Genomic DNA, 25,144 nt, shown 5'->3' on the forward strand with positions numbered 1-25,144 from the left:
AATTTAAATAATAAAAAAAAGATTCAGCCAAAGCAACTGAAAGCTCTATCGTTTATTTTTTCACAAAACACAAAACATGTCACACGAGTGCACAGTTGTGGGATTTTGAATAGAGTGTAACAGCACTACAGCACACATACCCATCTAAAATTTGGGTGTGTATACCAAAGAACAATTCAAATAGGAAAGTTAGTCAGTCACCTCAATGATACCCAAGGAAACCTGTTAAATACCATCATCAATAAAGAGTACAGTTACAGGAGAGGAAACAACAGGGGTAAACTTCCACCGTTTATTGCTTGATTTGTAGATTTGTTTTGCATTTAAACTGCACCGTTTTTGCTGCATTTTTAAAAAGTGGCGACCTTGGAATTACTATGAAACAAAACTGTGATTTAGCCGTTATAGAGGACCTTGACTACTGACAGTAAATCTATTAACTTAAGGCACCAAACCCAGAGGCATGTGAAGTACAACATTTTAGAAAGCACAATCTTTCTCCTTCCTCAGTTGTGCAGAGTGAAATGACACACATCATATCAAAACTATATTTTTATGAATACAGTAAGGGTGTAAAGGTGTGCAACAGTTTAGTCTCAATCGTCATCTACTCCCACATTAGGTCACCAAATCACAACTCGTTCCAGCCTTTGAATGCAGTTATTTCTCATACAGGTCAAGTGGGTAGTGCTCTTTGTATTGGTTCACGTGCCTCCGCATGGACTCAAGCTGCTTGCTCAGATGGGGCGTCATTTCCTGGTACACGTCAGTAAACAGCAGCTCGGGGTTCGGCTTAAGGCGTCTCTCTGCTCCCTCGAACGCTTCCATCATTGTCTTACGGGATTGCTTTCGCCAGTTCCTCTCGTCGTCCTCGCTCCACCAGCCTCGGGCCGTCATGTAATGTCTCAGCCGGGAGATGGGGTGGTCCTGCTTATCCCAGTAGTTCACCTCGTCCACGGAACGGTAAGCTGAGCTGTCGTCACTGGTGCTGTGGTGGCCAATTCTGGAGAAGGAGCACAATTATTTGTACTCAATTGACAAAACATTTTAGGGGTGAGAATGTTTTGTATAAGTCTTCACAAAAGGTTCCTCCTAAAAAACAACCTTTTAACTGAACCCTTAAGGGCTGTTTGGTGCATTTTACGCCCTTTTCATTCTTCATTTTTTGATAATTCTGGTTGTGTTCATGCATATGGCATAAATTTTGGCAAGATTATGTATTTTTGTTTAATCTCTGAATTTCCAGCGCAGCTCCTACAATAATGCACAGTGTAAACAAAATTGTTACATTGATACTGTTAAGTGCAAACAATGCTCCACTGAAACCCATTGAAACTGCCCCATAGCCATCAAAGCATAAAAACAGGAATTTTAATTATTTCTGGGTGTCATTCTGGGCTTTTGCCTTGGAATTTGTCATTTTTACTATTTTCCACCTGTTTTTTTTTTTTTTTTTTTTTAACAATTTTGGCACATGGAGAAAATACATGCTATCTCCACTAGGTGCACTGTCACCACCAATGTTGCTGCTAATCCCTGACATATCTACTATGATGAAAAAAAATCTACTTAGCATGTAGTAAATTGAAAATGTGTGTATATATATGTATATATATATATATATATTTCATCTACAAACAGTTGTATCGTGACAAAAACCTGTCATTTGAAAAATTGAAATTCTGAAAATTAATAAACATTTGATATGATTAGGACTGATGTTGGTTAAAAAAAAAAAAAAAACAACTAAATGAATGTTGAAAACCATATTAAGGTACAATATTTTTTGTAACCTGATCTTGAAAAGTGCATTTTGTGTGCAGAGGGGTACAAGTGTGTGTAATATTAAAGCGGGCCCTAAGGGTTAAATATAAATAACACTATGCAGGAGATTCACAAATCATCCACTAACCTGTAGGTCATTGCTTCAATGAGGAAGGGCTGGTTCTCAGCCACAGCCCTGCGGCGTGCCTCTTTTGTAGCGTTGTAGACAGCAAACACATCATTACCATCAACACGGATGGACAGCATGCCATAACCCGGACCACGAGCAGCTGTTCAGAGACAGAATGAAACGTGTGTTCATAAGAGAAGCTGAGTATTTCATATCAGATACTGCAGGAGACCACAGCAAAGCTTCTTACCAATGCCATCTCCCCTGTACTGCTCATTGGTGGGAGTAGAGATGGCGTAACCATTGTTACGGCAGAAGAATATCAGCGGGCACTCAAGGGTGGCGGAGAAGTTGAAGCCGGCGTGTGCGTCCCCTTCGCTGGCTGCTCCCTCTCCAAAATAACAGATCACTGCGCGGTTCATGTTTTCTCTCTTGACTGCATATGCAGCTCCAGCCGCTGAAATGGGCATGTAAAGCATCAATATATATTTACAGATGTATGCACTTACAGACTGGAGAGATTAGCACACAGGTGCACAGCTCACCCTGAGGAATCTGAGTGGCCAGAGGAGAGGAGATGGTGACAAAGTTCAGATCTTTGCAGCCATAGTGGACAGGCATCTGACGACCCTTGCCGAGGTCATCTGCGTTGGCGTAGCACTGAGCCATGAACAATTCCAGAGGAAAACCTCGGTACATCAGCACTCCTGCAGGGCAGCACAGACTGACCGTTACTCGCAAGTCAAGAAAACCTGGGCAATTGATGGGTATTATACTAATAACTGTACTCAATATTTAGCAATTACTGTGCAGTGGCATTTATATATATTTTTACCATAAAAATACTACACATGGTGTGTATTACAATTATCCTGTGCAACTATCAAACATGGACGTACAGTATCTGTATAAGTGAAAGGCATATAAAGTGTATATAAGTTTTAAATGATTTCATTTTTATTGCATCTTATTTGTATTTGTCATTTTTATGCTTGTTTAGCACTTATTTACTTTTCCCCTTTTTGTTCTCTTGCTTCTGACTCTTTGAGCTGCTGTAATATCCTCGGTGTGGAAAAAGGCTGGAGGGTAGACATGACTGAAGAGGTTTTATGGACGGCGAAGACGCAGTTGGAAAGTGATGCAAGGGCTAATGGGGGAGCACAGAGGGTGAGACAGCATTTACAAGGGAGAGACAGGGGTTGAAAAAGGTTAGTTTTGTTAAAGGTAGGTCTATTTCTAGATGTAATTTATATGTTTATAGTTTAGTTGTGAGGAGCATTTGCTGCAGTTTCTACAAAACATGAATCTAATTTTTCTGAATGACTGAACAGCTGATTGCAGGCTGATGCAGGTTGAAATGGGCATGTTGCTGACTGCATAAAGCACTATTGGCCTCACATTTCACCAGTCATGTGATTATTGTGCAACAAAGTGATCACTGGCACAACTCTTGAGATAAAACTGGACAGGAGCAGATCTCTGGTGTTTGTTGCAATATCACTACTGACACTAATTATCTTATAATGTGTGTTCCAGAGTGCAATCATCATGCACAGTACTTCAAAAAATAGATCTAAATATAAAAGTTAAGGTATTGTGATGTCATGAGAGGTAGGTCACTGAGGGGCGATATATTCCCTCCCAGTGGTTGCAGCGAGGACTACAAGCATCATGGCATCCAAAAGAAGACTACAAGACCCACAATAAGCCAGCAGGCAGCCAGGGCACTGACTGCTGCCCAGCTGAAACAAATCAGCTGATTGCCCAAATGAGAGAGCTGAAGGGAGTCAGTATGTAGAGGGGAAGGCAATGATTGTGACAGACAGAGAAGAACAGAGTTTTTTTTTTTTTTTTTTTAAAAGACTATTTTCTGGGCTTTTATTGCCTTTAATGGACAAGACAGTTTAAGCGTGAAAGGGGGAGAGAGAGAGGGTGCGACATGCAGCAAAGGATGAAGGCTGGAATCAAACCTGCGACCACTGCAGCGAGGATATAACCTCTGTATATGGGGCACTGCTCTATGCACTGAGTCACCAGGCACCCCAAGAACAGAGATTTTAGCTATGTTACCCAGAAGACTGTGAACTGGAATTTTGATTGACATACATGCTTGTTTGTTTTTTTTGTTTAACTTTTGTCTCAATGAAATAAGTTGACCTTTTAAAGAACACTGAATACACTGAGTTTAAGTTGGAATGCAACATTTGTTTGCCTTTATTTCCTGCACCCACACCACCAAAGCTCCAAGAGAAAATGCCGCCTTCCATTGTCATTGGAACTCTGGGAAAAAAATTACCTCCAACTCGAAAAGTCCAATGGAATGGCCATTCAAGTCTGGATTCCAAATCAGAAACTCAGGCAAGATCTACGTAGACCGAGTCGGCTGAATTGAAGTCACAGCGATATGGCAGCGTATGGTAAGCAGGATTACCTGTTTGTCAGTTTTTACTTTAATGTAGTGTTTATGTTGTAAAACGTGCTTTAACAACTTTGTAGTGTTATTTCACTTTGATCTGTGTTTGAGGCGCATGTAGTAGTCAAATAGCCTACTTCTCATGTCTCTGTTAGCACTCTACATCAGTTAATCTGCACATTGTATGATCTAAAAATCGCCATAAAGTTTTCTATGGAAAGGTGGGGTGTCTGCAAAAACTGTTGTTGACAGACTACATGCTTCTGATGTTCAGAGGCTAGCCAAATAAACATGAGTTTCCTGTGGCCGTCCGTGTTTTCCCAAGCAGATACACTGGAAGGTTTTTAGATCGGATGTTGCAAAAACCGACATGGAATTATCTGCCTCCGACTTGCAATGGAACACAGCAAATGCTCACGACTTATCAAGACATCACAGTATGTTAATCGCTTTGATCACTATCAAAAGCTAAAACTGTTACCCTGTATCTAAAAGAGAGCTATGTTAGGAAAAGCCACACACTGATTCTTACCAGCTTCTCTGTATTGACCAAAGACCAAGTCACTTGGGTCAAGAGCAGCAGCACTACCAATATGTGTCCCCTCCTCACCGTAGTTGGTCATGTAGAAGGAGATCCGACCCTGACATGAAATACATTAACACCACTTAACAAAATCAGTAAATTGTTTCTCTTTTAAACCAGGAAATGCTCCAGGGAAAAAAAGACTTGCCTGTCTCTGAGACTCATAAAGAATGCGGTCCATTGTGTTCAGCATTGTCATCTTCTGATAAAAGTTAATAACTGTCTCTTTGGGGAGCTGAAACACACAAAACAGCCAACACATTAACTCTGGCCCAACAAAATGTGTCAAGAGTACAGCTGTGTTCTCATAAGCAGTGGCATAATAGGCACTTTGACTGTACCTGAGGGTCTTGAGAGGGGTTGATGATGTTGCCCTGCCTGTCCATCACCCGGTACACTGGGATCCCAGAGATGACATTGGGCTGGATAAACTCAAGATGATCCACAAACTCGGCTGAGGCTCCAGGGAACTGTGGCTTTTCCAGTGTTGAGTCAAAGGGCTGCTGTCCTTGCATGGCCTGTAAGATTGAATACAAGCATTATTTATTAACAACATCGATGTGGCTCAGGGCAAGGCAGGGCCCTCTCTAAAATGTACAACACAAAAGAGAGATACATCTTTCTCATCCAAAGATTTACATCCAAAGAATAACATGAAAAAACTCTGAGACTGAATGAGAAACATGGATAATGTCATATTAGGAAAGGGGATTTTACTGGAAAAAAAGCCACATTTCCTGTTTAAAAAAACTGCAATAGTTGTAAATCACACATTTTGCATTTTGTGATTTTAACAATTTCAGAATTATACAGTGGATTTCAGGGGATGCTGTAAAATGGGGTAGGCACTTCAAATACATTTTTAAGCACTGAGGAAGGAGTTATGTTTTCTGACTTGGCTTAATTGTGGGACATCAAACTTTAAATTATTGTATTTCGTATTTATTTTAAATACCCTCAGAACCCCAAAAACCACAAATGGGTTTTAATGACATGTTTTTTTGTTTTTCTTTTGAAAATTAAAATTACGTTTGTCATAACCAGATATTGTGAAATGTTTATTTATGGTGGAGGGATGGTCATGTATTTTACTCTAGTCACTCGAGGAGGCTTAACTTTCAAAAACAAAATTACAAAAGTTACAAAGAAAATTACCTGAAAGTTGGTAAAATAAAGAAATAAAGAAAAACAATAGGAGAAAAGAGAAAAAAGGAAAACAACAAGTATGTAAATATATAGACAGAATTTCTAATAAGACTATGAATATATTTACTGGACATTTTCCTAATTTTATTATTATTAACTTCTAATAACCCCCCGACCCGTCTGTATCTCAACACTAATTGTCAGGTAATTTTCTTGTCATCTTTTCCTAATGTCTTACAATTTGTGGGATATCTCTTGCAAAGTTGCCAATGCAATTTAAGCCATGTTTTGTAAAGAAATGAACCAAATGCTCAGGTTTGAAACATTTTAATAAATGTGAAAGGCTCCTGAACGCAATACAAGGAAACTGATGTCATTCCAGGTTTCAGAGGGTTGAGGAAAAATATCTGTAGATAGTATTACTATCTACAGATAGTAGATGTATCTGTAAATATCTCCAGGGGGGTTCATTATAAATAAATCAATAAAAAAAACGAAGTCACAACCCAGCCAACCCCCAACACTGATAAAGTCCAGTCCCTAAAATGAAACATGATTAATTTTAGTGACACACACCTATCACAGAGACAGCAGATTGACAGAGCACCATGAATAATACCTGAAAATGCATATTTATTTAAATGTAGCTGACAATAACAGTTTTAATGTCACCTTCTCTCCATATCATGTTTGTCTTGGTAAGATATTTCTACTGCAGGCTGCACTTGATGACGGAAGTTTCCTCCTCACGCCCCTTTGTTCGACCAATAGGAATGTAGGTTGCTAACACATTAGCCGGCCAGCTAGCTACGTAAGCTACGAAGTCATAACAAAACACAAGGTGCACCGCTGCCAGAAAAGCTGCGGATTATTTTTAAACATATATATATTCCAATCATGTGGACACATTCAAGTTGACCCGATAAAGCTGCGTTGGAGAGCTGTTGGATAATTTACGCAACGCTAGTTTCTACAAGGTTGTCGGCTAAGCTAGCTGGATCACAACCCATCGCGATAACTGAAAAAGTCAAGCAACGCGTTCTTGCGAATCCATTATTCCAACATATCTAATCGTAACATTAACGTGACAAATTTTCAGCTTTATACCCACATTTGGACGCCGTTGATAACGACTTAACTTGACATCGCAACTTTTATTTGAACGTAAAAAATAAAACCACTAATTCCAACATGTTCCACCCATCCACCCTGTCGTTGCTAAAGCGACCTTTCGTGTTATTAAGCTAATGCTGGCTAACTAGCAAAACAATGGCTTGCATCTATGTTGCACCTTATTTTTTTTATAAACTTACACCGACTCTGAAGGCTCTGTGTTGAAGCAGCCTCGATGCTTTCAGTCCTGCCGTCTGGCGAACAGCATGGAAACATACTCCATACATTTTGTTCATACTCCTCACAGCTGCCATCGGGACAGTCTACCGTCGTTAGCCTGTGCGCTAGATTTCCAGGAATGATTAACTCTACAATAAATGTCTAAAAACAAGGCAGCAATTACAATCTGATCGCTTTTCAGTGTGCACCACTGCAATTCACAACCTCAATCACACTTGCCAGGTCGAATTTCTACATGAACCAGTGTGTCAAGATAACTACAATAATCATGGCATCCGGTACACCTTCAAAGTAAAAGTACTCATTATGCAGACTATGATATTTTGCTTTTTCAATGAGTACATGTAACAGCATTTTAATATTGTAGTTTGACAAAGTGGAGCCAATTTTGTATACTTTATATACCACTGATAGATTAACAGTACATATTACATCATATAATACGAGCATGTTGTTTATGTGTGAAAAGTAACTAGTAATGAAAAAATGTCATTTTTTCCTCTGATATTTAGAACAATAAATGCCTAAAGTAGAAGAGAATGGAAATACTTGAGTTATGTACAAGTGTATTTCCATATAGTACTTGCGCTTAGTTAGATTCCACCACTGTGTCTTCTAGGTTTGAAAAGTACTTTATTAATAGGCTACGTTATTTTATTTTTTTTACCTTGAAACAATGATTTTCTTCAACAAATTGTTCAAGAAAAGTTAATCCACTGCATTGTTCAGGGCATAATAGACATTTAGCCTACTGCTTATGGCTAAAAGGGCTTAAATGCACAACCTAATGCTTTAATTTGCTTTGGCAGTCTTTACTTTTAGTTTGAAGGCAAATATCTTCCAGTATAATCTTATCTGATTAATCAAGTACTCCCTTGATACCTGAAGCTGTAAAACGTGTTTTTTTTGTTTTGTGTGTGTGTGGTAACACCTGATATCCTTTTCCGCATTGCTTTTTTCTCTTACAAAAACATTTTTTAAATACATTTTCTTAACACTGTGACAGTTCACAGTTGTTACTTTTCTTGACACATTTATTGTCAATAGCATCACCTGGCATCTTCCTGTATGTATAGACTGAAATATTCAGTCTGTGTACTAACATACTTTGGCATACTCAAACAGATTGGGTGCATGCTGCTGTGCCTAGCCTGTGTCAATCTTTTTTTTAATATGTGCCACCAATAAGATGTTTTTTGTGAAGAACTTTAGTCCTGTGTATTCAACCCAAATTATGATAGTTGAGGAAAGTCTCATTGAGTTGGGTACCATTACAAATTAACCAATTGTAGTACATATCACCACTACTTGTGAAGAATGGTGCTAAACCAGGGTTGGAAATGAGTGCTAGCAATTGCTTCTCAGATAGTAATAGGATTTATTGTGGTAAGAACTACTGCATGATTACTGCATGAAGAGCATAAGATCATATTGAGATTCAAAAAGAATAAACTCAAACAATAATTCCTCCTGTAGCAGCAGCAGTCTTACTCCACTCTGCCATTCCAGCCTCCAGCCATATTACATCTAAGTTACACAAAAAGTGATGGTTTTAGTTCTGTACTTCCCACTTTCTGTGAGGTATCCTTGTGAAAAAAATGTTAATTTTTACTTATATGGCCCCATCTAAAAAAAATTTTAATTTACATTGCATGAGAAAATGGTCTTACTCCTTGTTGATATTAAATATTATCAAACATAATATTAACAGCATAGAAAATGATGAACACATAAGTAACAGGATTCTGGCATTGCTACATTTTACAATTTAACAATTTTTCTGAAGAAAAATCTGCATATCTGCGTGTTCTGGCAGAATATGTGACCTCTCTTGGCTGATTGTGTCCCCTGTTACGGAAAAAACTCTCTCATGGGGAGTCGATGATGCTTGGATACAGAGGTACATGTTGGAGAGTTGAAACAGGAGCGGCAGTGAGTCCCGTTTCCTCCACCACCAGGCCAGAGCGTCCTCTGATGTGGGCACTGCAGGCAGGCTTCTGTACAGCTGTATTTCTTGCTGAACTCTTTCAGCTAGTGGTGCCTTTTGTGCTGCTGTAATGTTCTTCAGGGCTCTGTCCTCATCTTCAAAAAGTTCCTCCAGGCTGGTTAATCTCAGCCTTTTGGGATACAGAGTCTGGCAGATGGAAATGAGGCAAAGAAGAGATGTGTTCAATGAGACAACTTGAATTAACTACAACAAATGTTTGTGTCATGTAGATAGCGTTACCTCATCTGAATTTTGCTCAGATACATCATCAGCATTACTGTCCTCCATCCAAAGTCTGTGTTCCTCCTGAGTTGACACCTTAAAAACACATTTCAATAGATAAGTCCAAACACTAACAGAAAAGCTACCTGAAACTTTAAGTTTACAGAGACAGAAAAATACACATTTCAACTGTGTATGAGATAGCCTAACAGCAAGAAACATTACACCAATTTTAAAGTCTCTGCTTTGGCTCTTAGTGTGTTTCCAGATTTATCTGAATATCCTTTTATTGGATTTTAAAACTCTTAATTGTCTTAGTCCTAGATTTTTTTTAGACTTGCTTTTATCTTATGTGCCCTATGAGCCTCAGGTCTTCTGGCAGTGGCCTTTTAGAAGCCCCAAAAGTCAAAACCTAAACTCATGGTGAGGCATCTTTTTATCACTATGGTCCATGTTTGTGGAGCAGCCTGCCTGAGGAACTGAGGGCAACAGAGGGGGCTGATATTTTTAAAAGAAAACTCAAGACTTACCTTTTTAGTTAGGCTTTTAATTGAATTTGATCTGTTTATTATTGACTATTTACACATTTCAGTTTGTTTTACTAGACATATACTATTATTATTATTATTATTATTTTAACATTTGTATCCATTATCTGTTATTTTATCCTTTTATTTTTATTCATTTATTTTAAATTTTCATTTTATCAAAGGGTTAATGGTTAACCCTAACCCTAACCCATCAATTGTGGATATAGTATGGGGTCTAATGAGTGAATAAAATAATAATAATAAAAAAAATTCCACTAGGTGTCCCTACATCCTGGCACTGCTGTGTTTAAGGATCGTTGGCTTGATTAGCTTCACCTCCGTCCGGTGTGTTTTGACCACAAATACTTCTCATTGCAGTCAATTTCTCTTCAGTTTGTGGGCACTACTGCCGTTCTTTTTAGTCACTACAGACATTTCCAGACACCCACACACACATACATGACTGACTACTGACTAGCATTTTTATTCTGTTATTTTTTTGTAAATAACAATGCTTTTATGCCTTTGTTAACTAGAACAGAAGTACAATGGGTTAAATATTGAACAAAAAAGAGAAAACGGTACCTCTGTTGTGGTTGTAACCCTAACTGCAGCATTTTGCACTCTGTACCAAATCTCATCAGAGTCAATTCTGGTCTTGAACCTTGGATCCATGGCGCTCGCCTCCTGTAGGAACTTCCAAGTATCATCATTCTGAAATAAAGCATACAGACTCTGTCTGTTAGAGGAAAAAGTAAAATTTGTGAGCAATAAAAAACGTCACAAAGACAGCTGAGTTGAGTCACAGTGCAGACAGAGCCCGAGTTTAAATAAAAAACCCTCTTCTTAGGTGGGATCCAGAGGATATTCCTCCCTTTTTAAAGTCAGTACTGAGATACAGGATGACACTCTCCCTCTTGATGCCTGGAGAAGGCTAGTTGCGGCAACCTTCTTAGCAGTTTGTTGTTCAAGAACTCAAAAGCATGACTGTCTTCACATATTGGATTGTGTCTTGAGGTTTTTACTGACCTGAAACAACCTGAAACTTTTGTCCCACCTAATTCTTTCAGTGTTTTTTTTAATCCGAAATTGTCGTCCTTTGAAAAAAACCCCAAAAACCTCATGCTGTATCACATCATCTGCTGTTTTTTTCCCCAACTACAGAATGTGTTTTTGTATGAAGAGGTACATGGGGACAGTGATATAAAGGAGAGGGAATAAATGGAAGCAAGCCCTTCTTGAAATCTTTCACGACCAAGAGAAGGTAACTTTAATCTATCCAGAAATGCAGTTTATTAGGCACAGCAGGCTAAAACTAATGCACTCTAGCGCAACAATCATGTAATAGATTCTATGTAAATGTTGAATTTTTTTCTGTCACATTTTTGTTGAAACTGTTGGAAAGAGGTGTTGATTCAACTTTCTGAACATTTTAAAGGATATTGTTTGTGGTGCTGTTAAACTGTACACAGAGAAGCATGTCAGTCTACTCTGCAAGAACTAGGGTTGCCCAGGTGATGGCGCCGTTTTGACTGTATCAAAGGCTTTGAAACATTGTCATCACACCTCACCATAATATGATTCAGGGCATCAGAAAGTGTTCTCTTTCCTGTAACTACTCCTGGGAACTGTTTTATTTATTTTACACTATTCTTTACTTTTGTTTGCATCTCTTTCAGACTTGTTAAAAAATACAAAATATGAACACATTTCTCTACTATTCACACAAAAGTAAAGATTGTTTAATGAAAATATAAACAAATAAATAAAAAATAAATTAAAATAAATAAAATTTGAGCTGAAACTATTAGTGATTAATCGACTGGTTAACTGACAGAAAATTAACCAGTAACCACTTTAATTATCAATTATATTTAAGTGATCAAGAAAAAATACCACTTATTCTCCCATTCTTGTTGTAATGATCTGTTGCCTTTCTTTATCTTATGTTATAGTAAATTTAATGTCTTTCGCCTCTTGGCTGGTTTTGCGATGGGCATGTTAATATAGACTAAACAATTAATTGTGAAAATAGTCTAGAATGAAAGTAACTGCAAGTTGCTTCTATTATAAAACATAACCATATAAAAGGCCACTTTTTCTTTTTCAAATTGCTCTCCTGTGGCAAGAACTTTACATACCCTGTAACATGTAGACAGGTCGCTCCAGGCTTTTTCTTTGAGCGTGACTGTGAACAGAGAGTCGTCATCCTGGGTTTCAAAGTGGGCCATCAGTTTTTTCAGGATGGGAAATATCTGACTACAAGTTGGACTCTTGTCAGCTGAGACGCAGAGCGAAGACGTATACAGAGGCTTCATGATCCTCATAAACTCCTCTGCTTTTTGGTGATCGTCGTCTGAGAACATTTCCAGCCTTTAAGCGAAATAATGCATATTATTTCCACACAACTAACAATACTGCATTCGGACCTTACTGTTAACTTTGATTACCTTTTCCACTCATCAGACTGTGTGATCTGAGGATCTGTAGTGGTGGCCTGTATGGCAGCATACTGCTCCGCAAACCTCTCCATCATGAGGTAGAATGAGCTCCAATTTGTTCGGACATCGAGCACTAAAGAGTGTTGTGGTAGATCTGAAAGACACACAGGACTTCTTACACACGGTACAGTATTTATCCTCTTATTTACACACTTTGTGTATCTTAAAAGCCAAAAATGAAGACAAAAAGATCATATACTCACTCAAGAGCTGCTGTTTCTCCTGAAGAATTTTTTGAGCTGTGGAAGACCTTTGGATCCACACAACAGCAGCTCTTATTCTTGACGCCCACCTGGTCACAGCGATGCTGGTGTACACCTTCTGTGCAGCAACATTTAATACATGGGCAAAACATCTCAGCTTTCTAAGCTGTGATTTCTTGATGGCAATGTCCATGCTGGATGAATTATCCAGCGTCACTACAACGACTTTGTCTCTGACACCAAACTCCTCCAGTATTTTACATATTTGTTCTGCCACTGCTGTGTCTGTCTGAGCGTCGTAAACCGGCTTCGTACGAAGCACTTTGTGCTTCATTTGGCCTTTCACTATGAAGTGCAAAGTAACTGTCAGGTAGTGGTCGTGGACAGAACTTGTCCACCAGTCACACGTCACTGCAGCCTGAGACACCTGAAGCAGCTCTTTGATGATGCGTTTCTTCTCCGCAGAGTACCATGACGGCATCAGCGTGTTTATGAGCTGATCTCTGGAAGGCAGCTGGTACTTTGGGTTTAGCATTTTTGTCATTTCTCTGAGTGAAAGCAGAAATGAGAATACAGATTATCAGTGATTATGTGAATGATCACATTTGTGCATCCAGAGTCCAGGTTAATAAAGACATACCTAAACGCTGGTGACTCCACTGTGAACAGGGGATGCAGCCCCTTCACAAGATATCTGATCACAGCTCTGTGACACTCCTCTATTCTTTGTTTGCTCAGCTTCTTTCTGTCAGCCGGGCTGGGGAAAACTGTGACTGCAGACACAGCAGCTTCTGTGAGGTTAATGTCTGAGGTGTAAACGTAGCTTGAGCCTCCTGTATTTAGAGTAAAGATAGAATAGGAGGGAAAAGATGACTCTCCTGCATGAACCTGCATATTGATGCACAACTTTGCTACTTTGCTTTATTTCAAAAAGGACTGCAACTGACTGTTAATTTCACTCTCGATTCATCCTGAAATGTCAGACAAGAATAAAAACATGCATGTCACAATGTACTAAACCCCAGCTGACATCTTGAATGATTATATTGTATATCATTATATTACTACTATTTCCGCAAAGAATAATTTAGTCTACAAAATTAGTTTATTGTCCATCTTTAGTTAGTTTATTGTTTGGTTTGTATCATAATGAAAAATACCCATCATTACTTCCTAAAGCCCTGGGTGGCATCATCAAATTATTATCCGACCAACGGTCTAAAACCTCTGAATATTCACTTTTCTATCATGTGAGACACAAAAAGCAGAAAATCCTCACAATTTAGAACTGAAAGCAATTCAGCGTTGGCATTTTTCTGGAAAAAATACCTAAAATCAAATGCAAGTAGTTGCCAAATTCATTTTCTGTTGCTACTGGTTGGTTGCTTCAGCACTAGTTTCCTGTTGTAACTGCCTGCATTATGGCAGTTCCAATGCAGATTGACCTTATGAAACATAACTATTGCTTCAAATGGCACAGTTTGACACATTTAGCTGGATTACCATGATTTCAAAGCTTGAAAGTGACGCTGAAGGCAATAACAACATAACAAGAATTGAATTAGAAAAACAGCTGCATTTGTGAACTGTAAAAATGTCAACTGGATTCACAAATCTCTAAATTAGACTTACGAGCAACCAGGCTGCTTCTTATTATCTCTATGCACACTGAATCCCAAACTTCCTCTGCATTTATTTCTCCAGTACAGGATTCAGACAGGCCCGTGATCTCGAACCCTACAGAAATGAGTGGGTGAGATCATACACAAATTGTACAGTTCACTCATATGATGATTATGTTGTATAAATAGAAATAAAAACTCTGTCATAAGATCATTCAGCTTTTTTTCTAGCTTGTATTTATTTATCTTGTTTGTTGTTTAATTTATTTTGAATTATTATTATTACTGTTTTGTGATACACATTTGTATATTTCTTGTGCTCTTTAATTGGACTGTATATGGCAAAGTTTAGGGTATGTGCTGAAATATTAGGTTCATTTTGGGAAGTAATACCACCACTGAAGATGTGCTCAGTAGGGTTAAATATGGACATGAAAAGAACAAAAGTATAAGTATGTGAACTTTATTGTAAACATCTCCTCTATGTTGTGTGTTCTATATTGTCTTTGCGTTGAATAAATAAAAAGTCTAAAAACAAATAGATCATCGAAATGTAACCCTCTTGTAGCTGTAAGAAAGAAGAGCTTTAAAGCTGTTTAAATAACAATACATTTATTTTAAATATTTAATTCCCTGTACATGTACCAAGATACTGAGAAATACTCACCTGCCATGTTGAAAACCCCCTTTTGATAAAGATCCATCATGACTACAGAGAGACAGTCATGATTTGTAAGAGCCTCAAAGTGGAGGTATCCCTGAAGCACCTCCATGGCAAGTGGAGACTTGACACCTACTGTCCGCTCCAGCACCTCCACCACTCCATCAACAGCAGAGTGATTCTAAAAAAAGAAGTAGACAGAAATTAAAATACAGGTTAAAATCTCTTTAACAAAAAAATGGATAATTAAATGGATAATTCTGACTTCTTTCATGAAATACAAGAGTACCTTGATTGAGTTTTGCAGAAGCATGCACAGTTGCAGACTCAGTATTATGTGGTTATTGTAATTGTGAAGACCTTCACTCCACTCCTGGTAATGGTAGACCATTTCACAATCTGGACACTGTTTGAAAAACGTTGAATTATCTGGAAGACATAAAAACAAGTCTTTAATCGACTGCCAAAAAAAACAAAGACTATAGTTTCATAGGTGCATGTTAGCGGACAAACCTTCCATCGCTCCTGTTAAAGTAATGACTCTCGCTTTGTTGGTGATCAGCACCGGCTCTGTTAAATAAACACCTCCTGGGCACTCTGGGCAGACTGTTTGAGCTGGCACCAAATGCTTTGGGAAGTCTAGTTCAGACTCACAAAGGGGGATGTCTTCTGGAAACTTGGGGGGCAATTTTTTTTGGTCGTAAATGTACTTTGCCATTTCTTTTAGTCTCTCATCTCTTAGTGGATACAAAGTTCCAGATGAAACTTCTGTGGTTTCTTCAGGTACATCTTCCATGAATTCAGTAAAGCATAGCTTCACATCTCCTTTGGCATCTGAGGTGAATAGCTCTTTTTTGGTTTGGAAGAGATACCATTTGGCTAGGCTTTTGTGCAAGCAGGAAATTCTCCCTTGAGAACACTCACAATGCCACAGTCCTCTCTTCATAGTGTAAGTCACAAATAGTCTTCCCACCTTGTGCTGCAACACCTCTGGCGCAAATACTGACAAAAATAAGCAATGACTTCCACCGAGATCCACAAGAGTCACAAGCGGGGCTCTGTTCTGAGTGGCTTTTTCCTGATGCTTCAGGCACTTGGCCCCCATGTCGTTTCCGATCCATTTACTGGAAATCAGGTTCTCCAACAGACAAGGTTTCAAGTCTTCTTTTTTTGCACGAGTGAAACAAAAATCAACAGATTGTAAATGAGAGCACTGGCTGTTAGGCAAGCCGCTCCTCCTCCGAAAATCTGAAACAGCCTCACAACGATCCTCTCCACACACCATTTTGTGTGCGCTGTCGGATCTCTTTTTAATGACATGAATTGGTACGGCAGTGGCCTTGTAAGACTTTGCAACAGCATACACACCGTTATGAGAGTCAATACACTGACTTCTAAGATGGTCTTTGGCTGTTATGTCCTTCTCAGACATTGTCTGATTGAAGTGTTTCCTGAGTTTATGTTTTCTTAGATTCTTTTTATGTAAGTAGAGGTTGCACATTGGACATTTTATTCTTCTCGTTGCTCTTTGGGAGATTTGACCTGTTTGCTTCACAGGGTTTTCAGTTAAAGTAGAGACAGGCAGGTCAGGTGGAGCTGCAGGAGCTGTAGTTGTGGGTTCATCAAGGCCATCTAATGAGGCAAGACACTGATTTGATGTGCATTTTGGTTCAGCAGGGGGGTCTGCTGTGGATTTCGGCTGAGCAGGGGTCTCGGATGTAGCAGGACACTGGCCTGATGGGTGTTTAATTTCAACAGCTGGATTTTCTGTGGATTTGGGCTGAGCAGAGGGCTCAGGTGGAGCAAGGGATCCCATCATGATAGTTTGCGGAAAAGGGGCAGTGACATTGAGCAGGAGGAAGGTGCCCTGTCCGACTGTGGTAGGGAGCTGATCCGACGTACCAGGTGGAGCGTCAGACAGTGTACCTTTGGCTGCTGCTGCCGCTGATGTTTTTTGCGCCTCCAAACATTTGCCCATATGACTTTCAAACTGTTTCCGGCATTTAAGTGTGTTTGGACAGTATGGACAATGATAATGTCTTTCTGCTCTGCATGGCAGCTGACACACATGGATATTAAATTCTGCAAAGAAAAAACAAAATTCACAAAAGTCGTTATCATGTTACAGGATGCACTTTCTGGATATATTTCAAGCTCAGGTAGCAGCTTGTATTCTGACCTCCATGTTGCAAGGCCCTCATTCTGTGGATTTCTACATGTGTCCAAACTTTTGCATAATCTTCTTTTGGCTTGTAGATAGACGGCTTGCAGTAGGGACAGTGGTAAAGCTTGCAGTCTTTGCAGGGCACCACAGGCATGCGGCCATCTGATTGCCTGCGGACTGTGACGTGCAAGTTTCTGGAGACACAACAAAAGCTTTTTTACAGATAATATGTATATCACAAACTGAATTTTCTTTAAACATCAGTGGTATGAACCTTGTTTAGATCAGACAATGGTTAGTTTAGTGCAGGGGAGGAGGATATTTATTTTTCAGGCTGCATACTAGTTTGGTTTCTTTTGCTTCCCACATGAATTGCCAACATGAGCCTGTGTGGTTATTGTGTGCTCAGTGGTAAAAATGTAACTAAGCATATTTACTTAAGTATTGTTCTTCAGTACAAAATTAGCAAGAAATGTGTAAGAACTTACAAGAAAATTACCAGAAAAAGGTGGGAAAAAGTGAAGTTATAAATAAACAAACAAAAATATGGAGAATGACCTAAAGAAAATGCCAAGAATAAAAGAAAAAGATATACATAGTTATACATTTTCTTCTGTAACATAATTAATTAATTCAAATTAGCACAACCTTAAATGTCTACAGTAGTAAAATGCAACGTACACATGAACGCAGCAGTAATATTTTCCAAAAACATAATATATAATAGTAAAACACTGACAGCTAACATTTTATTGCACAATGTATACTTATACCTTTGATACTTTAGGTGCATTTTACCGATAAGACAAAAAAAAAAACTAACGATACACCTTACCTTTACAATTAAAACGTATTTCTCTCACACAGCTGAAGCTTTACTTCATTACATATTGAGTTATATTGCACACGTTGTGAATAAATCGACAAAAACTGTTAAAGTCACAAATAAGTGCAGTTTAAGTTCACTCTATTAGCTAACGTTAGCTTGCGGTTAGTCGTCAGTTTGGGCATTTTTTTTTTCTTTTACCAGCACCACAGTTTATGATCATTACGTGCAACCACGCAAGTAAAGTCCTGATTACTATTTGGGTTAAATCCTAGAAAAATAAGAAATACAACTCACGCTTCAACACTCCCAGAAAGATGCCCCCGCACCCACTTCGCTTCACAACACGCCCCGGACGGCTGCGCCATCTTGGCTGCAGGACTGTGGAGTTAGCGGCGTGAGCTGCAGCCTGTCAGCCCTCCGCTGCCCGCAGTCCGTCTGCGAGACAGCCGACAGCTCCGTCCATGCAGACACGCTTTCTCCCCGTAACAGCGTTTTCTATCGATGTTATTTCAGTGTAACTTATTCTTTTTTATCTTTATTAAATACAAAAATGCATACAGATACAAAGACAAACAAGCGATACATAAATAAATAAAATGAAAAGACAAAAACCAATAAGCAAATAATTACATTCACATTTCATAATGTCAGGTTATACCATATAATCATGTAATAACTTAAACAGTCCTTTGGACTTAACCTTAGCTAATAAGGCGCTATGTTGCTGAAAGTTATTATTAAAGTGCAGGAAGTTGTATGATATATACGTTGTTGTTTTAGATCGTATCTTGCCCAAATTATAGCATCACATCAAATATATTTATTTCGACATTTATTTTAACTTGCTTTTTGTTTTTCTGAAACTTGGCGACATCAATCCAGAACATTCTAATATAAAGACACTGAAAAAAAAGTGACAATTACTTTCTTTTTCCAGCTCACAAAAACATATATAATCAATAATTCAGCTTGAATCTTTCCAACAAAAGCTTCACTGGATAAATCATTTGTAATATCTTGATGGATACCTCCTTAAGATTGTTATTTATACAGTATTTGGTATTTATCCCAAATTTTCCATTCTTAACACTGCTGTATGATGATGACCAAAAACTTCCAGATTCGTACGTCATCGGTAAACGCCCCGAACGGCAAAACAAATTACGTCACACGCCCGCGACAAACTGATCCACCGCCATGAGCACGATGGAGGTGTGCGGCTCTTCTGGTGTTACTCTGAGAGAGTTTGGCTGTGAACAGAGTTTATTATCTCGACCTGACGGCTCAGCGTCCTTCATTCAAGGTAACGACACGTGTGTGACTCGGATCTGGCGGTAAAATGCAGCTGTTATCCGGACTTCAGCTGTTTTTAACCTGTTTCGTGTGACAAACAGCGTCAGCCAAGAATGATGGCTTGTGTAGTTTACCCTAGTTCAAGGCTATATTTCCACCCTATATTTGCTTATTGACTCAAAACTTGAGTTGGCTTTTTAAAAAAAAAATAAAAAAAATAAAATCGCATTTTCCATCCATGGCTCAAGCTTATTTACAAATTCAGTCATGTATCAAACAAGAAGTAGGGCAATGCAAACAAAACAGGACGAACAAAAAAGACAAAAACATGCAGGACAAACAATAAACAACTATTTACATATATGCATATATGCAAAGGAGTATCGTTTTAAACAAAAATATTAAAGGAATTACAAATGGTCAGTGTTTTCTTAGCTTTACCGTCTTCCAGTCCGTGTTATGTTTGGATGTCATGTTCTGTTTTGAATTCATCTATTTTTGGTGTCCTTTGAGTCCATTTACTTTTATGATTGTAATATTTCCCAAAGAAAATAAGTAAATTTAAAAAAAAATTCTGACTAAAAATTTCATGTTTATCATACAAAAATATGTCTTTTTTTCTAGTTGAACCCCTGAAGTAGTCAGTTTTATAAAGAAATGTTCTGTTTCCATCCAATAAATATAAAGCAAACGCAAGAAATGACAAATAGTTTCAATGTTATAATTTCAAAAGAGTGTTAATCCCTAAATTTAGCGATTGCCTGGTTGACAGGGTAAGTTAAATGTATGATTTTAAAGGAGACTTCTTTAAGTTTGTTGGTGACACAATATTTGTTACTAAACCTCCGAACAGACTGCCATTAGTTGAGCTGGCCTCAGCCGGACACAACGGCCAATATGACTCGTCATCAGTGGAGGTGTTGTGTTGAAGATAGTCGATATGTGCTTCCCCTGATTTAAACCTGACCCAAACCTTTAGTTTTCCATCGTGTGATACTTATCGCTTCCATCAATTTATAGTTTTATTATGAACCCAAGTGTGTTTAATGAATTTTAGAACTTATTTTTACCTGTACACGTACAAAATGCTGTTTTAAATCATGTATATCTTTTATTTATACATTGTATTCATCATTTATCTATTTTGTAAATATATTAATTACATTTTTAATATTCCCTCTTCTATCCCCCTCTTTTTTAAATAAAATGTTAATTTGACATATTTTATATTGTTCTGTATTTTAAAGTATTCATTTAAATGTCATTTTAACACTATTAGTTTGATCAATGCAGTTTAACAATGGTTAACTACAGGAGCTACATAATAATAATAATAATGATAATAATGATAATAGTTAGAACAATAATAACTTTAAAAAATAATAATATTACTATTTGTAATATGTTTAAGTGTAAGTAGCTCTAAGTGGAATTACACTAGACAAGTAAATTTGCAAGTACCCCAAATTTTGCTGAAGTACAGTACTCGAGTAAATGTGTTTCGTTGTATTCCACCACTGCTCATCCTTTATTAAAATGAGTTATTCACAATGTATAAAATGTCATTGGTAACCCATGTATAACCTATATTTTAAAATAAGTTAAAACTGTAAAGTAAAATCACTAAGCAGCAGCAACTCTTATGGTTACATTTTGTTGGTTTAAATGTTAAATAGATTGTGATATGTTGTGTTTTTAGGTTATACTCTACTGCAGACAATACGCTGTCACAATATTTATCAAAATAATTACATAATTAATTTTTGGACTACAGTCTTTATGTAAAAGAATTATTGTAACTCTCATATGTAAATATGAAGGTGTGTTTCCCAAAGTTGTGACTGAAATGTCAAGTGAAAATTGTTTGGGTTTTTACAACTATGATGTCTAAAAGTTTGTCTCCTGTTCATCATATCTGGAATATATCGTGTAACTGTTGTCTGCAACAGAACTCTGTGTTTTCTCCCAATGATAACCAACGTTTCGATACAGCCTTTGTGCTGTTTGCTCCTGTTATGTGGGTGTGTGCAGCATTAAAAACGGCACACCCATGATAACAACATTAACGCATAAAAACACATAAACATAAATCAAACCTTGGCTTTCAGTGGTTTCTTCTTTTCAAAGTAACATGTAGTCCTCTTTTTGCCAAAACATGATTTATAGTTTGTTACCTCAGTGACAGGCTTGTCATTTTATCAGAAAGTTTGGAATTTATACACCTTTTATACACCTTTTCTCAATACATACCTGTTGAGAAAGCAAAATAGCTGTTGCTAGTTTAGCGTTGTTAGAGAAAATGTTATTTTGTACAGTGACCTCCATCGGGAGTGAACTTTGTGATTAAAGTTGCTTTTTCAGTGTAATAAAAAGTGAAAACTTCCTGTTATTTTATACTCTTCTCATTTCGATGCTTCCTGTAATTTGTTATTGTCTGTATTCTGTTGTTTTTCAGTTATGCTCAGGGCAACACAGAATTTCCCCACCTGGATCAATAATGTATTTTCAGCTGAATAGTGTTGTCTTTTGTTCTCATGTGAAGGAGACACAAGTGTTATGGCTGGAGTGTACGGACCAGCTGAAGTCAAAGTCAGTAAGGAAATCTATGACCGGGCAACGCTGGAGGTGTTGATACAGCCCAAAGTGGGATTGCCAAGTAAGTGATTATCTAATTTGTCGTTATGCAGCTTTGTTTGAATTGTTTATTGGGAATCTAATGCAGTTCTAATGCAGTGCGGACAGTTGAAATCTTTTTGTATTCTTGTCAATTATGTAGCACTTAAGCACTTTTGAGTAGAGCAGCGAGATAAATTCATCCATGAACTATTTAATGTTCAATTTGAATGTTTCACACACCATAGGCAGGGCACTTTACTCACAATGCACATGCTGTTTGGAAAGAAATGTTTTTCAAGCTTCCTATGAGGGAATTAGGGAATTTAAGGGGCTTTAGGAGGCCAGTAACTTGTTAATTTTATAACCCTTTCCACTTCTACTAACCAAAAGCTGCATTATCACATTTCATCACACGGTGGAATAACTTAGCCAGTTTGTTTCCACTCAGTTTTCACTCTGAGTCAAGCATGCATCTCAACATCTCTTTATTTTCCAGGTGTAAGGGAGCGATCACAAGAGCAATGTGTGCGTGAAACCTGTGAGGCATCCCTGCTATTGTCACTTCATCCCCGCTCCTCCCTCACTCTCATTCTTCAGCTGATACACGACGATGGTTCAGTATCCTTCAGTAAAACTCCCTGCCGTTTTGTGCCTTGAATTAGTGTTTTAATGGTTTTTCCTGGTGAGTGTTCTTCCTTACTGGTTCCTCAGCTCTTGTCATGCATTTTGAATGCTGCCTGTATGGCTCTTATGGATGCAGGCCTGCCTATGAGTTGCCTGTTCTGTGGAGTGACCTGTGCCATCGACACAGATGGTCAAATCATCATAGATCCCACTGCAGCTCAGGAGAAGGTAAATCTGAGGCTTGTGTGTTGTGTTGCATAAAAGTGCCCCAAAAGCAGCTGCTGGTGTTGTTGGTTAAATTTCTAAAATCACAAATAGAAGAACGTTGAGAGAGAAGCTGAGAGGAACCAGTTTTCTATTGTATGACATACTGGAGTGACGGACATGAGAAGAGTTGTGCATATTAAATCGTCACTTATGAATAAAATCATCAGTTGTATTTTGTGATTTAAAAAAAATAATTCTAAATGTCTTGAATTTGTAAAAAAAAAAAAAAAAAAAGAAATAAATAAATGCATAGCACCATGTGAAACATTGAAAAACTCATTGTGAATACTCTGAACATGAGAAAAGCCTTGAAGCAGATTTAATATAAATCTGCAGTCTGCAACATTCTAGTAAATTTAATAAGCTTAAGCCCCTCTACAGGCCATTCTACTCCAAGTCCATTTCCTAGTGAAATTGACTTTACACCTCATATTGTGCTCTTTGTGCATGTAATAGGCAATTCAGCCTCCAAAATAATTCTAACGTTCAGCTTGAAAACTGTGAATTTCATTCCATTTATACCTTGTGTAACTGCATGGTTCAGGCCTGTTTTTGGGAGTTGCAGAAGTCTTAACTGAAATGGAGTCAGACGAGGCAGATTAAGAGAAAGTTGGGAACAAAAAAAAGAAACTGTCATTGACAACTAGAATTTCCCTTCAATGCATTATATCAAAATAACTTGTGGACAACAGTTAACGGTATGCTATGCACGGTTGTCAGTTATTGTTTTTAAATAGGCTCACTGGCAAAAGCAGAAGTATATGCCAACCCAGATTCACTCTTGTTTGGCATTTCGCCTCACACCATTTGCGTTTTTTACAGCTCTGTGGCTCTCGTATTCCTGCTGCTTACGGTTTGGCACCTGATTGATGCCTTTTTTATAAAGCCCCAACCTCATCAGAGCGCTGTAGGGGTACACGCCCCAAAAACATCCCAAGCACAGGAAATAAGAACATTCTGGCAGAGGGCAGAGTCTCTTCAAATAAATACACCACCACACACTTTTAGTGGCTTATAAGGGATCATTGAGAGAGGTTACTTCTGTATAAGTCTATACATTGTCGCCTACATGGTATATCTTATGGATATATATATCATATCATATATATATATATATATATATATATATATATATATATATATATATATATATATATATATATATATATATATATATATATATATATATATATATATATATATATATATATATATATCATATACGTATATCATCATGGATTTATGATATGTAATATAGTATGATTCGTGCGGGAAATTCTTTGTATTGAGAGACTTATGCAAAAACTTCTGCATCCCAGAATATTTGCATGTTCTTTGAGTAAAGTTTGCACCACCACCATCCTCGCTGAATGTGTTAATTTCATCTTGTCTTTTTCCGCTCTCACCAGGAAAGTCGAGCTTTGATGACCTTCGCTATTGACAGTACAGAACGCAGAGTAATGATGTCATCAACCAAAGGTTCATTTTCAGTTCTTGAGGTTAGTAAATAAATGAGCAAATGTGCAACACTGTCAATCAGTCATTTGTTTGTTACATGGAATCATACAAGGTACAACTCCATTGAAAGTTGACTCTTATGTCTAATGTGTGTGCATCATATCTGTTTTGTATTATTTTTGTGCATACTCTGTTAGTGATCTGCATCAGCTATGTGGGATGAAAGGTTTTTCAGACATTTGTAGTCTAAAATCTTCATTTTTCTTCTACAGCTGCAGCAGTGTATAGCAATCAGTCAGAAAGCATCAGAAAAAATCTTCCAGTTCTACAGAGACTCTGTCAGGCGGCGATACTCCAAAAACCTCTGAAGAAGAAGAAGCTCTCTTTTTCGTCTTTTCAGATTTTTTTTTTTTACAATGAATACAAATTCTGATGTAATAAAAAATTCAGTAACCACTTTGGGGCATCTTTGCTTCAGATCAGTTGTAGTCCGCTGTGCTGTGGTTGAAGTGAGATTTACAATCAGACATTTGTGAGAAGAACAGATTGAAGTCAGGGTGCAAAATAAAAAAGAAGAAAGATGAATGTCAAACAAGTGCATTTATTGGGATTCACTGATTTTTTTTTTCTTTCAGTTTAATATTTACATGTAATACAAGAATGTGAGCTGAATATCTCTTGTACTAATAAATCTCAACCTTTGATCTTTATTGACGATCTGTACAAGTGATACAAAGTGAGACAAATCTGACTGGAGCTCGTCTCATGACAGCGTGAT

General features: G+C 37.8%; 3 protein-coding genes across 4 annotated transcripts; 1 reads left to right on the forward strand and 2 right to left on the reverse strand.

Moving 5' to 3' along the window:
• Window positions 1–37: 37 nt before the first annotated feature.
• Window positions 38–7,651, reverse strand: bckdha (branched chain keto acid dehydrogenase E1 subunit alpha). Its single transcript, XM_042486185.2, has 8 exons — window positions 7,350–7,651; window positions 5,232–5,408; window positions 5,039–5,125; window positions 4,840–4,948; window positions 2,440–2,601; window positions 2,145–2,351; window positions 1,913–2,054; window positions 38–1,003 (listed from the first exon to the last, which is right to left on the reverse strand). Exons 1-8 carry the CDS (start codon window positions 7,461–7,463, stop codon window positions 661–663), a joined length of 1,341 nt encoding a protein of 446 aa, XP_042342119.1. The 5' UTR covers window positions 7,464–7,651; the 3' UTR covers window positions 38–660.
• Window positions 7,652–8,003: 352 nt separating this feature from the next.
• On the reverse strand, window positions 8,004–19,144 carry LOC121943484 (uncharacterized). 2 transcript variants are annotated; one of them, XM_088079218.1, is made up of 13 exons: window positions 18,115–18,315; window positions 17,295–17,473; window positions 15,629–17,197; window positions 15,405–15,544; window positions 15,122–15,296; window positions 14,465–14,569; window positions 13,473–13,665; window positions 12,833–13,380; window positions 12,579–12,723; window positions 12,270–12,501; window positions 10,714–10,842; window positions 9,617–9,694; window positions 8,004–9,523 (listed from the first exon to the last, which is right to left on the reverse strand). In XM_088079218.1, exons 2-13 carry the CDS (start codon window positions 17,431–17,433, stop codon window positions 9,158–9,160), a joined length of 3,819 nt encoding a protein of 1,272 aa, XP_087935344.1. In that variant the 5' UTR covers window positions 17,434–17,473; window positions 18,115–18,315; the 3' UTR covers window positions 8,004–9,157. The 2 variants fall into 2 exon arrangements, with proteins under 2 accessions (XP_087935344.1, XP_042342939.2); XM_042487005.2 differs by lacking the exon at window positions 18,115–18,315 and adding an exon at window positions 18,403–19,144 and having other exon boundaries at window positions 8,005–9,523.
• Window positions 19,145–19,254: 110 nt separating this feature from the next.
• Window positions 19,255–24,822, forward strand: exosc5 (exosome component 5). The gene is made up of 6 exons (XM_042486847.2): window positions 19,255–19,411; window positions 21,944–22,057; window positions 22,514–22,635; window positions 22,729–22,869; window positions 24,318–24,407; window positions 24,639–24,822. Exons 1-6 carry the CDS (start codon window positions 19,306–19,308, stop codon window positions 24,732–24,734), a joined length of 669 nt encoding a protein of 222 aa, XP_042342781.1. The 5' UTR covers window positions 19,255–19,305; the 3' UTR covers window positions 24,735–24,822.
• The last annotated feature ends 322 nt before the right edge of the window (window positions 24,823–25,144 follow it).

This window comes from Plectropomus leopardus, chromosome 6 (genome assembly GCF_026936395.1).
Source record: "Plectropomus leopardus strain MGB_pleo_1.0 chromosome 6, ASM2693639v1, whole genome shotgun sequence".
Classification (NCBI taxonomy): domain Eukaryota; kingdom Metazoa; phylum Chordata; class Actinopteri; order Perciformes; family Serranidae; genus Plectropomus; species Plectropomus leopardus.